General features: G+C 42.7%; 2 protein-coding genes across 3 annotated transcripts in view; one reads left to right on the forward strand and one right to left on the reverse strand.

Annotated features, from left to right (window-relative positions):
• Positions 1-3,379: 3,379 nt before the first annotated feature.
• lg6h18orf54 (linkage group 6 C18orf54 homolog) lies at positions 3,380-6,946 on the forward strand. The gene is given in 9 exon segments (XM_020471880.2): positions 3,380-3,670; positions 3,955-4,253; positions 4,436-5,317; positions 5,456-5,615; positions 5,709-5,726; positions 5,728-5,782; positions 5,936-6,217; positions 6,343-6,389; positions 6,515-6,946. Coding segments are annotated over 8 exon segments (1,818 nt in total). The 5' UTR covers positions 3,380-3,670; positions 3,955-3,967; the 3' UTR covers positions 6,603-6,946.
• A 585-nt stretch (positions 6,947-7,531) lies between these two features.
• wdr91 (WD repeat domain 91) overlaps positions 7,532-14,034 on the reverse strand; it is a 33,592-nt gene continuing 27,089 nt past the window's right edge. For both annotated transcript variants that reach the window (XM_031826049.1, XM_031826048.1), the window contains one exon: positions 7,532-8,196. In XM_031826049.1, coding sequence (XP_031681909.1) covers positions 8,029-8,196 — 168 coding nt within the window. In that variant the 3' untranslated portion in view covers positions 7,532-8,028. The remainder of the gene's footprint in view (positions 8,197-14,034) is intronic.

Consider the following 14,034-nt stretch of genomic DNA (forward strand, 5'->3'; position numbering starts at 1 on the left):
TATCTATGTAATGTATCTGTATCTATGTAATGTATCTATGTAATGTATCTATGTAATGTATCTGTATCTATGTATCTGTATCTATGTAATGTATCTGTATCTATGTAATGTATCTGTATCTATGTAATGTTTCTATGTAATGTATCTATGTAATGTATCTATATCTATGTAATGTATCTATGTAATGTATCTGTATCTATGTAATGTATCTGTGTCTATGTAATGTATCTATGTAATGTATCTGTATCTATGTAATGTATCTGTATCTATGTATCTGTGTCTATGTAATGTATCTGTATCTATGTATCTGTGTCTATGTAATGTATCTGTATCTATGTAATGTATCTGTGTCTATGTAATGTATCTATGTAATGTATCTGTATCTATGTAATGTATCTATGTCATGTATCTATATCTATGTAATGTATCTATGTAATGTATCTGTATCTATGTAATGTATCTGTATCTATGTAATGTATCTGTATCTATGTAATGTATCTGTATCTATGTATGTATCTGTATCTATGTAATGTATCTGTATCTATGTAATGTATCTATGTAATGTATCTATGTAATGTATCTATGTAATGTATCTGTATCTATGTAATGTATCTATGTAATGTATCTGTATCTATGTAATGTATCTATGTAATGTATCTGTGTCTATGTAATGTATCTATGTAATGTATCTGTATCTATGTAATGTATCTGTGTCTATGTAATGTATCTATGTAATGTATCTATGTAATGTATCTGTATCTATGTAATGTATCTGTATCTATGTAATGTATCTATATCTATGTAATGTATCTGTATCTATGTAATGTATCTATGTAATGTATCTGTATCTATGTAATGTATCTGTATCTATGTAATGTATCTGTATCTATGTAATGTATCTGTATCTATGTAATGTATCTGTGTCTATGTAATGTATCTGTGTCTATGTAATGTATCTATGTAATGTATCTGTATCTATGTAATGTATCTGTATCTATGTAATGTATCTGTATCTATGTAATGTATCTGTATCTATGTAATGTATCTGTGTCTATGTAATGTATCTGTGTCTATGTATCTGTATCTATGTAATGTATCTGTATCTATGTAATGTATCTGTATCTATGTAATGTATCTATATCTATGTAATGTATCTGTATCTATGTAATGTATCTGTATCTATGTAATGTATCTATGTAATGTATCTGTATCTATGTAATGTATCTGTATCTATGTAATGTATCTATGTAATGTATCTATATCTATGTAATGTATCTGTATCTATGTAATGTATCTATGTAATGTATCTGTGTCTATGTAATGTATCTGTGTCTATGTAATGTATCTATGTAATGTATCTGTATCTATGTAATGTATCTGTATCTATGTAATGTATCTATATCTATGTAATGTATCTGTATCTATGTAATGTATCTGTATCTATGTAATGTATCTGTATCTATGTAATGTATCTGTATCTATGTAATGTATCTATGTAATGTATCTATGTAATGTATCTGTATCTATGTAATGTATCTGTATCTATGTAATGTATCTATGTAATGTATCTATATCTATGTAATGTATCTGTATCTATGTAATGTATCTGTATCTATGTAATGTATCTGTATCTATGTAATGTATCTATGTATCTGTGTCTGTATCTATGTAATGTATCTGTATCTATGTAATGTATCTGTATCTATGTAATGTATGTATGTAATGTATCTATATCTATGTAATGTATCTATGTAATGTATCTGTGTCTATGTAATGTATCTGTATCTATGTAATGTATCTGTATCTATGTAATGTATCTGTATCTATGTAATGTATCTATGTAATGTATCTGTGTCTATGTAATGTATCTATGTAATGTATCTGTATCTATGTAATGTATCTGTATCTATGTAATGTATCTGTATCTATGTAATGTATCTGTGTCTATGTAATGTATCTGTATCTATGTGTCTGTATCTATGTAATGTATCTATGTAATGTATCTGTATCTATGTGTCTGTATCTATGTAATGTGTCTGTATCTATGTAATGTATCTGTATCTATGTATCTATATCTATGTAATGTGTCTGTATCTATGTAATGTATCTGTATCTATGTATCTGTATCTATGTAATGTATCTACGTCATTTAGGGACCACAGTGGAAATAAGAATCTCTTGTTTGTGATATCCCCGTCATGTTTTTCAAATGTATATACTGTGTGCATATGTGTTTTTTGTTAAACTGGCAAATAAACTCAATCAATCAATGGACAATTCAATAATTTGCATGACAAGCGGTACCGGAGGGCCAAGTCTAGGTCCAAGAGGCTTCTAAACAGCTTCTACCAACAAGCCATAAGACTCCAGAACATCTTATCAAATGGCTACCCAGATTATGGCTCCCCCCCCCCCCCCCCCCAGGCCTTATTGCTTAATTAAAACGGCCATTAAGAAAAAGATTTACGCGGCTGCTACTCTCTGTTTATTATCTATGCATAGCCACTTTAATAACTCTACCTACATGTACCCTATTACCGCAATGACCTTAACTAACCGGTGTCCTCTGCACATTGACTCTGTACCAGTAACCCTCCTGTATATAGTCTAGCCATTGCTATTTTACTGTTGCTTTTTAACTACTTGTTACTAATGTATCTGTATCTATGTATCTGTATCTATGTAATGTATCTATGTCATTTAGGGACCACAGTGGAAATAAGAATCTCTTGTTTGTGATATCCCCGTCATGTTTTTCAAATGTATATACTGTGTGCATATGTGTTTTTTGTTAAACTGGCAAATAAACTCAATCAATCAATGGACAATTCAATAATTTGCATGACAAGCGGTACCGGAGGGCCAAGTCTAGGTCCAAGAGGCTTCTAAACAGCTTCTACCAACAAGCCATAAGACTCCAGAACATCTTATCAAATGGCTACCCAGATTATGGCTCCCCCCCCCCGGTGTCCTCTGCACATTGACTCTGTACCAGTAACCCTCCTGTATATAGTCTAGCCATTGCTATTTTACTGTTGCTTTTTAACTACTTGTTACTTTTATTTCTTATTCTTGTCTTTTTTAAACTGCATCGTTGATTAGGGGCTTGTAAGTAAGCATTTCACTGTTGTATTCGGCGCACGTGACTAATAAAGTTTGATTTGAAATGACGTAATAATGATCACCATTAAATCAAAATATATTGACAAATCATTGCAATATATTCCAAAATGTACCGCTGTAATTTTGAACATGGATGCCATTTGATTGAACAGTGACGGGGAAGAGGTTGGTTCTCTTCTATGCATAACGATGTGAATGAACAACTCGTCACAGTGGAGGACCTGCAGACGGTCTTGAAACCTTGTTTTTATACCTCGGTGCGTTGAGCCGCTGTGACGTCAAAAACGCATGGAATATTTCCTGTTGGCCAACACATTTGCCGCTGTGCTGGGGAGGGTTTCCACCAGTGGATTTATCGTTAAAAAATATATTTGTTTAAGACTTATTTAATGTTAGGCATAACGTTAGCAGTGTGGTTTAGCTTATGTTTTTAGGTTTAAAAATCACATTTTAAGATGAGAAATGAGCGGGGTTTATGACTTTGTGGTAACTAGTGACGACTGTGTTGGAACTTGTTATCTACGAACCAACTATAAAGGCGTTACCGGTAAGTTTATAACACGTTTCCTAATGTTTAAATTATTTACTTAATAGTTTACAAGCAGGTAAAACCGACAAGAGTACGAAAACAACAAAAAATATGACGTTAAACGTTTTTTGTTTTACAGTCAGCGAGTACACACTTTTTGGCGTGTTGTTTTTATTTATTTATTTGATTCAGCTTGTTACTAGTCAGATAAACACGTGTTCTTTACGATCAGTTTATAGTAGTGTAACTTGGATATCTGACAATTTAAAATAAGAAAACTATCTAACTTTACAACATGTTAGTTTGTTTGACAGAATGACTTCCGGACAAGGTGACCTTATCTTTTCTCCGGAGTCAACCATCACCTCCTTGTTGGCTAGCTCCGGACACCTGAGAGGCACCTTAAGGGACAACGATCCGTCTCTCACCGGCATCAGATACCGGGACCGAGACTATGAATCGGCTACTGAGGCCCTGGAAGCCTACATTGCAGACTTTGACAGAAGCCTGCACACTTCTGAAACTTCTACCAGGAGTCTGCAGCTCCAGAAAAACCTGATAAGTTCTGTTCTGCCCAGAACCGAGTTCAGGAATAAAGATGGTAAAGATTTAGTTTTTGTCATCGATTATGAAATGCGTAACTTTTATTTGTCCAAGCTGTTTGACTATGGAGATAAAACATAATACTTTTATCAAGTGGTACTTGGATCTTAATTACTGTACAATAATGCAGCACTTTGATTGTATACCATATCATATAATAGTCTTTTCCATGGTTCCCAGTTCTTAGAGAGAGACTAACAGACCGGGAGCTGGACTTCCTGAATCTTCCCGTGGGTTCTGGTCACCGTGGAACCTCAGACTGCATCAGCCTGACCACCGACGATCTGTTGGTGCTACCATGTGATGGCTCCCTACCCGTGACTCGCACCTCTGCCTTCCTCACCCAGTCTGGGGACTACCCCCTGGGGCAGAGCTCCTACTCTAACTCCTGGTCCTCTAGGAGGCCTAGGCCTAACAGCAGCTCTCATATGAACCGCTGCCTGCACTACTCTGCCCCTCACAACACTCCTCACAAGCTGTCCAGAGCTGGAACTCAAGCAGAGGAGACCCAAAAGACAGATCCCTTCACAGGCCCCAGAGTGAAGGGGAGCCTACGGCCCCAGCATGGTCTCCACCACCAGACCACAGACTCCCCTGGTCCTTTCACCTCCCACCACGATTACCCTCGCTGGCTGACCAGCCAAAAGTCTGAGATGGATTTCTCTGGGGTCACCAGCGTTCCTGACCTGAAGTACCCCGCCTGGCTCCAGGAGTGTGACAATGTTCCCAAAGACATTTCCACCACTAATATAGACTTCTCAGAGTCTCGTAAGAAGACACAGGATAGGGGCTGGGGCCCGACCCAGACCGTGCCTCCCTCCCCTAGACCTCCCTCCTGGCTGGGCGAGCTGGAGGCTTCCTATGAGGAGCTAAAGGAAGGACAGCAGGATAGTAACGGCGGCCATCTTGAGGATGTCTCTGGTTCTGATGATGACAGGCAACAACTTCTCAGAGGAGAGGCTGATCACAGGACACTGAGGGAGTTTAGACTACGGTTTGCAGAGCGGCTAGCTTTAGCTGCAGAGGGAGAACGGAGCACTGATTTCGACGAGCTCTTCAGAGGTAAAATAAACATTCTGCGTGTCTACACAACACCCAGGGTTTGTTTTCATTTGTCCAGACTTAGTCCTCAGTTTACAGTTACACAGGTATTTTCATGCATTGTAAAAGTTGCATAAGAGCCACTGTGTTTCTTCACAGGTGATAAGATCGAGAGTTTGATCTTGAAAGCAGAGAAGGTCCTTAACTCACCTTCACTAGGCCTGACCAGCCAGCTGCAGAAGGACATGGGACACAGCCCTGGTGGCTCAGAGGATGTCCTAGAGGCCGATCGCTCTTGGGACAACCCTGCAATCACATTGTGAGTGCTAGTCGAAAGTGGTGACATGTACGAATACAAAACCAAGATTAAGTTGGATATGTTCTAAATTCTCTGCTTCTCTCCCTTCTGCAGTAAATCTCCTGTACCTGTAGAGAGCAGAAGACACACTGATCACCACAGAGCTTTTCAGAGACAGGAAAGACGAGGTCTGTACAAAATGCTCCTTGATGAGATGATTCCTTAGTCCATGTAAAGTTTTAACTAAGACTTCTGATTTGAGAGATGGATTTGTTGTACCTCAGAGCCATGAACTTGAATCCTAACTCCCCCCCCCCATCTTCCATGTTGTGCTTGTGCAGGCTGCCTCAGGCTCATGTTCGTCGGGCTACAGCAGCAGGAAACACCCTGGTCCGGTGGAGGCCCTCAAACAAATGCTGTTTAGCCTTCAAGCCGTGGAGCAACAAGTCAGTCTGGAGAATGAAAAGGAAGTAACCTCGGAGAATGGAACAGAAAAGGAAGTAACCTCGGAGAATGGAACAGAAAAGGAAGTAACCTCGGAGAATGGAACAGAAAAGGAAGTAACGTCAGAGAATGGTTCAACACCAACGTTGGAGGACGGCACACAACCACAGATGATAATGGTACTGAGAATGAGATGAATGATGTGTAGACTTCAACTAATCTGGTTTCTAGTTAGGAATCTATTTATTTTTTCCTGACATAACTGATGTGAACCAGAGCAGTGATACCATTGTCTGAATTACAGAGGTCCGATGACTATGACACTGCACTCGGTGGACAATCATTAAAGAGGTACAATACTTACACAAACAGATACATTTAGTCTACTGTCTTATTCCAAATGTATCTTTTATTTTAAAGACCCATGATAGTCTGTCGCATAAAATCCATTAAATAACGATCTTGTTTTGTTTTAGGGCCTTGCATCACCTTGGGAGATTGAAGAGTCTAGTTGAAGACTCAGCTGGCGGGAAGGCCACATCACAGGAAGAGAAATACTCGTAGAAGACCAGCCATATCTTCCTAAGAGGACTTGCATCGTTGTGTTGGTTACGTGAAAATGGTCTGAAAAGCAGAATGTCTAGGTCTTGATTTGGACACTGAACATGGAGGGCCAAACCAGTAAAATCTCAATGACGGGAGGAATTTCAGTGTCTTGATTATTCAAACATTATTATTTATTTATTATTCGAACAGCACAAAAATAGTCTGCCATTTAACTACTCTTAATAGCCTAATGTTTGTATTTTATATCTCAAGTGCACATAACATCTTGTGAATTCAGTAATGCCTTAAGGCAGTAAGATCTCACAGAACCTGTTTTAATAAAATGAACGTTCACAACAACATGCTTGTTTAGTTGTCTGTTTTTATATCGTGAATTTGAGAGAATCCACAACGGTAGGAAACCGATTTGTCTGATGAATCATTTAATTTGTATCGAGTGAAGTTAATTCTAAAGACAAGTTTCATGGCGAGCGGAACATGATTTGTTATGCAGTGTGTTTACCAGACTTGGATGTCCAGGTAACTCATTAAAGTAAAAGTTAGGGATCTGGGCCAGTACCCACAAAACATCTGTTTTAGTGTCAGGTCCCAACTGATCCCAGATCAGCACTCCTACTCTGAGGTGATACTGTTCAGACTTCTCCAGTGGTCAGCCTAATAATATGAGAGGAAATGCATGTAGATCACACCGGGATACTCTGACACGTCATTACTCACCCCAGCTACGTATGTAGATAACATCTCTGCATTGGCTTCCATATGCTGTAAGTTTGGATGCTTCCAATGTTCTGAGATCTATTGCCCATATTTGGGTCTAGTGAGGTATAACTCGTATTCCATTGGTTGTTGTATTTAGAATACAGTTCATTTTTATCCCCCGACACAAAAGATCCATAACGACAGGAGAAAAAAACACTAATACAGGACTATCTACAAATTATTTATTGTCACAATCCACAAGCGATTATACACACATACATGATTAAACAAACAGCCCTTGATCACGAGTTGTAGTACTGCGTCAAAACTGAGAAAAGCCAGAAATGGTTCCACTTCTGCATGGTTTCGGCCTCAGACAGATGCATTGGCCTCTCAAAGTTTCAAATTCTCACAATAACCAGTTCAGATTGTATAGCCACAACTTCTCTACTACATCAAATATAACATGGTCTCTCACATGGACTGAACACCACTTGCAGGTAAGGAAAGAGTTGGATTTTATTCTAATTGTTAATATCCTATTATGATTTTCCAAAGCCCTGTTTCATCCATGATATGTTGTTGACTGCCTTAGGTCAGTACAAAGTTAGTTATTTAAGACGAACGCTACTGGAGAATACATCGGCTTCAATAGTGTGATGCTGCATTAAAATGCTTCCCTCCAATGAGGAACCCTCCCTGGAGGCCTTTAAATTTCAACCAATCAGGATTTCTGCGCCAGTAAAGTGCTGAGTTTGATCTTTCCGTCCATGGATGCGGTGAGGCAGGTGCCACAGTCCATGGCAGAGCACCAGTCCACTGTGACCACAGGGGCCTTGTGGCCCCCCAACGGTAGAACCTTCTCCAGACCACTATCACTGGAGCTGTTCAGCTGGTGAAGACAAGACAAGACACACACACACACACACACACACACACACACACACACACACACACACACACACAGAGACTTAGTCAGGGCAACAGCAAAAAAAAACTCCCTTGCCTTGTTCGTACTCACACTTGTCGATAGCTACTTTTAAAATCGAGGAAAAATGCATTTACTATGACTACGTCTTAAAGATGGAATCCCCATTGACGGAATCCCCATGGTAACCCCAGGAACATTTGTTATTGTTTTGTTCCTGAAAGGAGGAGGAGCCTCTAAGGTAAAAGACTCCGCTGCTCTTACGGGCAGGCAGTGATGATGTCAGAGGGAAAACAAGCTTGTTGTTTCGAAGCATCGTCCCCGTTGTTGTTGTTGTCAATCTCACAACAACAACAAACATGTCAGTTTCACCACTCTGTATTCCAGCTTTAAGATGGACTAAGTCACTCTGGATAAGAGTGTTCTGCTAAATGACTTATGTGAATGTTGTGTTGGTGCTATACTTACTACACACAGATATTCTGCTTATTGTGTGAGTGGGAGAGGCTCCACTGGCCCGTCACTAAAACACATCTCCTGCATGACATCCAGTCTTAATGAGATCTGTTCACTTCTCAGCAGAGACGATAATATATATATATAACAGGTCACAGCCTCAGGAGCAGTTGACGTTCCGTCCCATTACTCGTGGTGTTAAATTCATGTGGTAGTCGACAAATAATAGGTTTCACTCTCAATGCTATTTTTGTATTAGTGATGAGTGAACAGCCACACACACACACACACACACAATCCCAATAGCCTTCCACTTAGCCTCCATTTTGAGCGATCCTGCGAGCTGTATGTAAGTGGGAGTGTTGTCCTAATTCAACTTTGAGCGAGGCGTAGTGCCTTTTCAGCCCTCCAAACTAAGCGAATCGAGTTGCTGACTTCCTACCGAGTGATACTCAAAACTCCCATGAAGCTCTGCGACCCAAGGCTCGAAAAATTGGATACCACTGATCTAGCATATGCTCCGAACGCCTGTAACAGACATCAGAAAAATGTTGTGACAGAAAAATAAACCTGGTTAAAACATACAGTAAGTTTATATATATATTTTTTGCATTTGTGAAATTAGTTTGATGTGATATGGAAGTGAAAAGGTTTTATGTTGAGAATCGACTGACGTTTTGATGCCTGTTTTGGCTGTCCGTGCCAGTCTCCCTCTAAACATAACATATTAGGTCATTGGATGTTAAGGAATAACATCTCATGAAAAAAATATATTAAAAGAGCTCGCCTAGCTGTTTTTTCAAATCTCAATATCAAATCATTTCTAGGTAACAATTAAGTACCTTACTGTTAATTAAAATGTTTCTTAGCAAAGATACATTTCTCAAAGCAAGAAATTTGCTAGGACCGTTTTTACCAAAACTCCTTTCAAACAGCCCTTACACTAAAAGAGCATTATCGTAATTTTTTAAAAACAATTTCACAGTATTATTCCAAACTCATCGTACAAATATTTATTAGGTACACCCAGCTAGTACCAGGTTGGACCCCACATTTGCCTCCAGAACAGCTTGCATTCTTTGGGGAATGGAAACGTTGTTCAATTGGTATCAAGGGACCTAATGCATGCAAGGAAAACATTCCCCACACCATCACACCACCGCCATCAGCCTGTACTGTTGACACCAGTCAGGATGAGGCCATGGATGCCAAATCCTGACTCTGCCATCAGCATGACACAACAGGAACTGGGAACCAGGCTATGTTTTTCCTCTCCTCCAGTGATGCCCACTGGAGCCTCTCGTTCTTGTTGTTAGCTGATAGGAACCCCGGTGTGGTCATCTGCTGCAAATAGCCAATCCGTGACGAGGAGGAGTTGTACTGCACCGATATTTGTTTGTTTTTGGCTCGCCTGTTAGCTTGGGATCTACCTGCGCCTTCACTGCTGAGCTGACTCCAGCAGCGGCTTCGTCGTCGAGTTCGGCTCCTTTCCCTCTCTCTGGACCTGACGGGGCTCTGCCTGCTGTGGGAGGTCTGGATCTGACGGGGCTCTGCCTGTTGTGGGAGGTCTGGATCTGACGGGGCTCTGCCTGTTGTGGGAGGTCTGGACCTGACGGGGCTCTGCCTGTTGTGGGAGGTCTGGACCTGACGGGGCTCTGCCTGCTGTGGGAGGTCTGGATCTGACAGGGCTCTGCCTGTTGTGGGAGGTCTGGACCTGACAGGGCTCTGCCTGCTGTGGGAGGTCTGGATCTGACAGGGCTCTGCCTGCTGTGGGAGGTCTGGATCTGACGGGGCTCTGCCTGTTGTGGGAGGTCTGGACCTGACAGGGCTCTGCCTGCTGTGGGAGGTCTGGATCTGACGGGGCTCTGCCTGCTGTGGGAGGTCTGGATCTGACGGGGCTCTGCCTGCTGTGGGAGTGTGCCCAAGCAGGAAGTCCACTGTTAGCACTGAGGCGGTGTGCCCAAGCAGGAAGTGTACTGTTAGCACTGAGGCGGTTTGCCCAAGCAGGAAGTCCACTGTTAGCACTGAGGCAGTGTGCCCTAGCAGGAAGTCCACTGTTAGCACTGAGGCGGTTTGCCCAAGCAGGAAGTCCACTGTTAGCACTGAGGCGGTGTGCCCAAGCAGGAAGTCCACTGTTAGCACTGAGGCAGTGTGCCCAAGCAGGAAGTCCACTGTTAGCACTGAGGCGGTGTGCCCAAGCAGGAAGTCCACTGTTAGCACTGAGGCGGTTTGCCCAAGCAGGAAATCCACTGTTAGCACTGAGGCAGTGTGCCCTAGCAGGAAGTCCACTGTTAGCACTGAGGCGGTTTGCCCAAGCAGGAAGTCTACTGTTAGCACTGAGGCAGTGTGCCCTAGCAGGAAGTTCACTGTTAGCACTGAGGCGGTTTGCCCTAGCAGGAAGTCCACTGTTAGCACTGAGGCGGTTTGCCCAAGCAGGAAGTCCACTGTTAGCACTGAGGCAGTGTGCCCTAGCAGGAAGTCCACTGTTAGCACTGAGGCGGTTTGCCCTAGCAGGAAGTCCACTGTTAGCACTGAGGCAGTGTGCCCTATCAGGAAGTCCACTGTTAGCACTGAAGCGGTTTGCCCAAGCAGGAAGTCCACTGTTAGCACTGAGGCTTTAACATGAGTAAAGCCAGGGCTACAACACAACATTGTGAAACATCTGGGGAGGTTTGAGAGCCACTGCTCTAAAACAGCTTTACCTTAATGACACCCTATTCCTTACATAGTACGCTACTACACCTATGGGCCCTGGTCAGACACATCCCCCCCCCAAGCAGACACATCGATGGCTCTGAAGGAACTTTATTTGACTCTTTGCAAACTGGAATCCATTTATCCGGAGGCTGCATTCATTATAGCTGGGGATTTTAACAAGGCTAATCTGAAAACAAGACTCGCTAAATTTTATCAGCATATCGATTGCGCAACCAGGGCTGGAAAAACCTTGGATCACTGCTATTCTAAATTCCGCGACGCATATAAGGCCCTGCCCCGCCCTCCTTTCGGAAAAGCTGACCACGACTCCATTTTGTTGATCCCTGCCTACAGACAGAACCTAAAACAAGAAGCTCCCACGCTGAGGTCTGTTCAACGCTGGTCCGACCAATCTGATTCCACACTCCAAGACTGCTTCCATCACGTGGACTGGGATATGTTTCATATTGCGTCAGACAACAACATTGACGAATACGCTGATTCGGTGAGCGAGTTCATTAGAACGTGCGTTGAAGATGTCGTTCCCATAGCAACGATTAAAACATTCCCAAACCAGAAACCGTGGATTGATGGCAGCATTCGCGTGAAACTGAAAGCGCTAACCACTGCTTTTAATCAGGGCAAGGTGACTGGAAACATGACTGAATACAAACAGTGTAACTATTCCCTCCGCAAGGCAATCAAACAAGCTAAGCGTCAGTATAGAGACAAAGTAGAATCTCAATTCAACGGCTCAGACACAAGAGGTATGTGGCAGGGTCTACAGTCAATCACGGATTACAAAAAGAAAACCAGCACCGTCACGGACCAGGATGTCTTGCTCCCAGGCAGACTAAATAACTTTTTTGCCCGCTTTGAGGACAATACAGTGCCACTGACACTGCCCACAACTAAAACATGCGGACTCTCCTTCACTGCAGCCGACGTGAGGAAAACATTTAAACGTGTCAACCCTCGCAAGGCTGCAGGCCCAGACGGCATCCCCAGCCGCGCCCTCAGAGCATGCGCAGAGCAGCTGGCTGGTGTGTTTACGGACATATTCAATCAATCCCTATCCCAGTCTGTTGTTCCCACATGCTTCAAGAGGGCCACCATTGTTCCTGTTCCCAAGAAAGCTAAGGTAACTGAGCTAAATGACTACCGCCCCGTAGCACTCACTTCTGTCATCATGAAGTGCTTTGAGAGACTAGTCAAGGACCATATCACCTCCACCCTACCTGACACCCTAGACCCACTCCAATTTGCTTACCGCCCAAATAGGTCCACAGACGATGCAATCTCAACCACACTGTACACTGCCCTAACCCATCTGGACAAGAGGAATGCCTATGTGAGAATGCTGTTCATCGACTACAGCTCGGCATTTATCACCATAGTGCCCTCCAAGCTCGTCATCAAGCTCAAGACCCTGGGTCTCGACCCCGCCCTGTGCAACTGGGTACTGGACTTCCTGACGGGCCGCCCCCAGGTGGTGAGGGTAGGCAACAACATCTCCACCCCGCTGATCCTCAACACTGGGGCCCCACAAGGGTGCGTTCTGAACCCTCTCCTGTACTCCCTGTTCACCCACGACTGCGTGGCCACGCAAGCCTCCAACTCAATCATCAAGTTTGCGGACGACACAACAGTGGTAGGCTTGATTACCAACAACGACGAGACGGCCTACAGGGAGGAGGTGAGGGCCCTCGGAGTGTGGTGACAGGAAAATAACCTCACACTCAACGTCAACAAAACTAAGGAGATTATTGTGGACTTCAGGAAACAGCAGAGGGAACACCCCCCTATCCACATCGATGGAACAGTAGTGGAGAGGGTAGTAAGTTTTAAGTTCCTCGGCGTACACATCACAGACAAACTGAATTGGTCCACCCACACAGACAGCATCGTGAAGAAGGCGCAGCAGCACCTCTTCAACCTCAGGAGACTGAAGAAATTCGGCTTGTTACCAAAAGCACTCACAAACTTCTACAGATGCACAATCGAGAGCATCCTGTCGGGCTGTATCACCGCCTGGTACGGCAACTGCTCCGCCCACAACCGTAAGGCTCTCCAGAGGGTAGTGAGGTCTGCACAACGCATCACAGGGGGGCAAACTACCTGCCCTCCAGGACACCTACACCACCCGATGTCACAGGAAGGCCATAAAGATCATCAAGGACAACAACCACCCGAGCCACTGCCTGTTCACCCCGCTATCATCCAGAAGGCGAGGTCAGTACAGGTGCATCAAAGCTGGGACCGAGAGACTGAAAAACAGCTTCTATCTCAAGGCCATCAGACTGTTAAACAGCCACCACTAACATTGAGTGGCTGCTGCCAACACACTGACTCAACTCCAGCCACTTTAATAATGGGAATTGATGGGAAATGATGTAAAATATATCACTAGCCACTTTAAACAATGCTACCTAATATAATGTTTACATACCCTACATTATCCATCTCATATGTATACGTATATACTGTACTCTATATCATCTACTGCATCCTTATGTAATACATGTATCACTAGCCACTTTAACTATGCCACTTTGTTTACATACTCATCTCATATGTATATACTGCACTCAATACCATCTACTGTATCTTGCCTATACCGCTCTGTACCATCACTAATTCATATGTCTT

Source organism: Oncorhynchus kisutch, linkage group LG6, assembly GCF_002021735.2.
Source record: "Oncorhynchus kisutch isolate 150728-3 linkage group LG6, Okis_V2, whole genome shotgun sequence".
Lineage (NCBI taxonomy): Eukaryota > Metazoa > Chordata > Actinopteri > Salmoniformes > Salmonidae > Oncorhynchus > Oncorhynchus kisutch.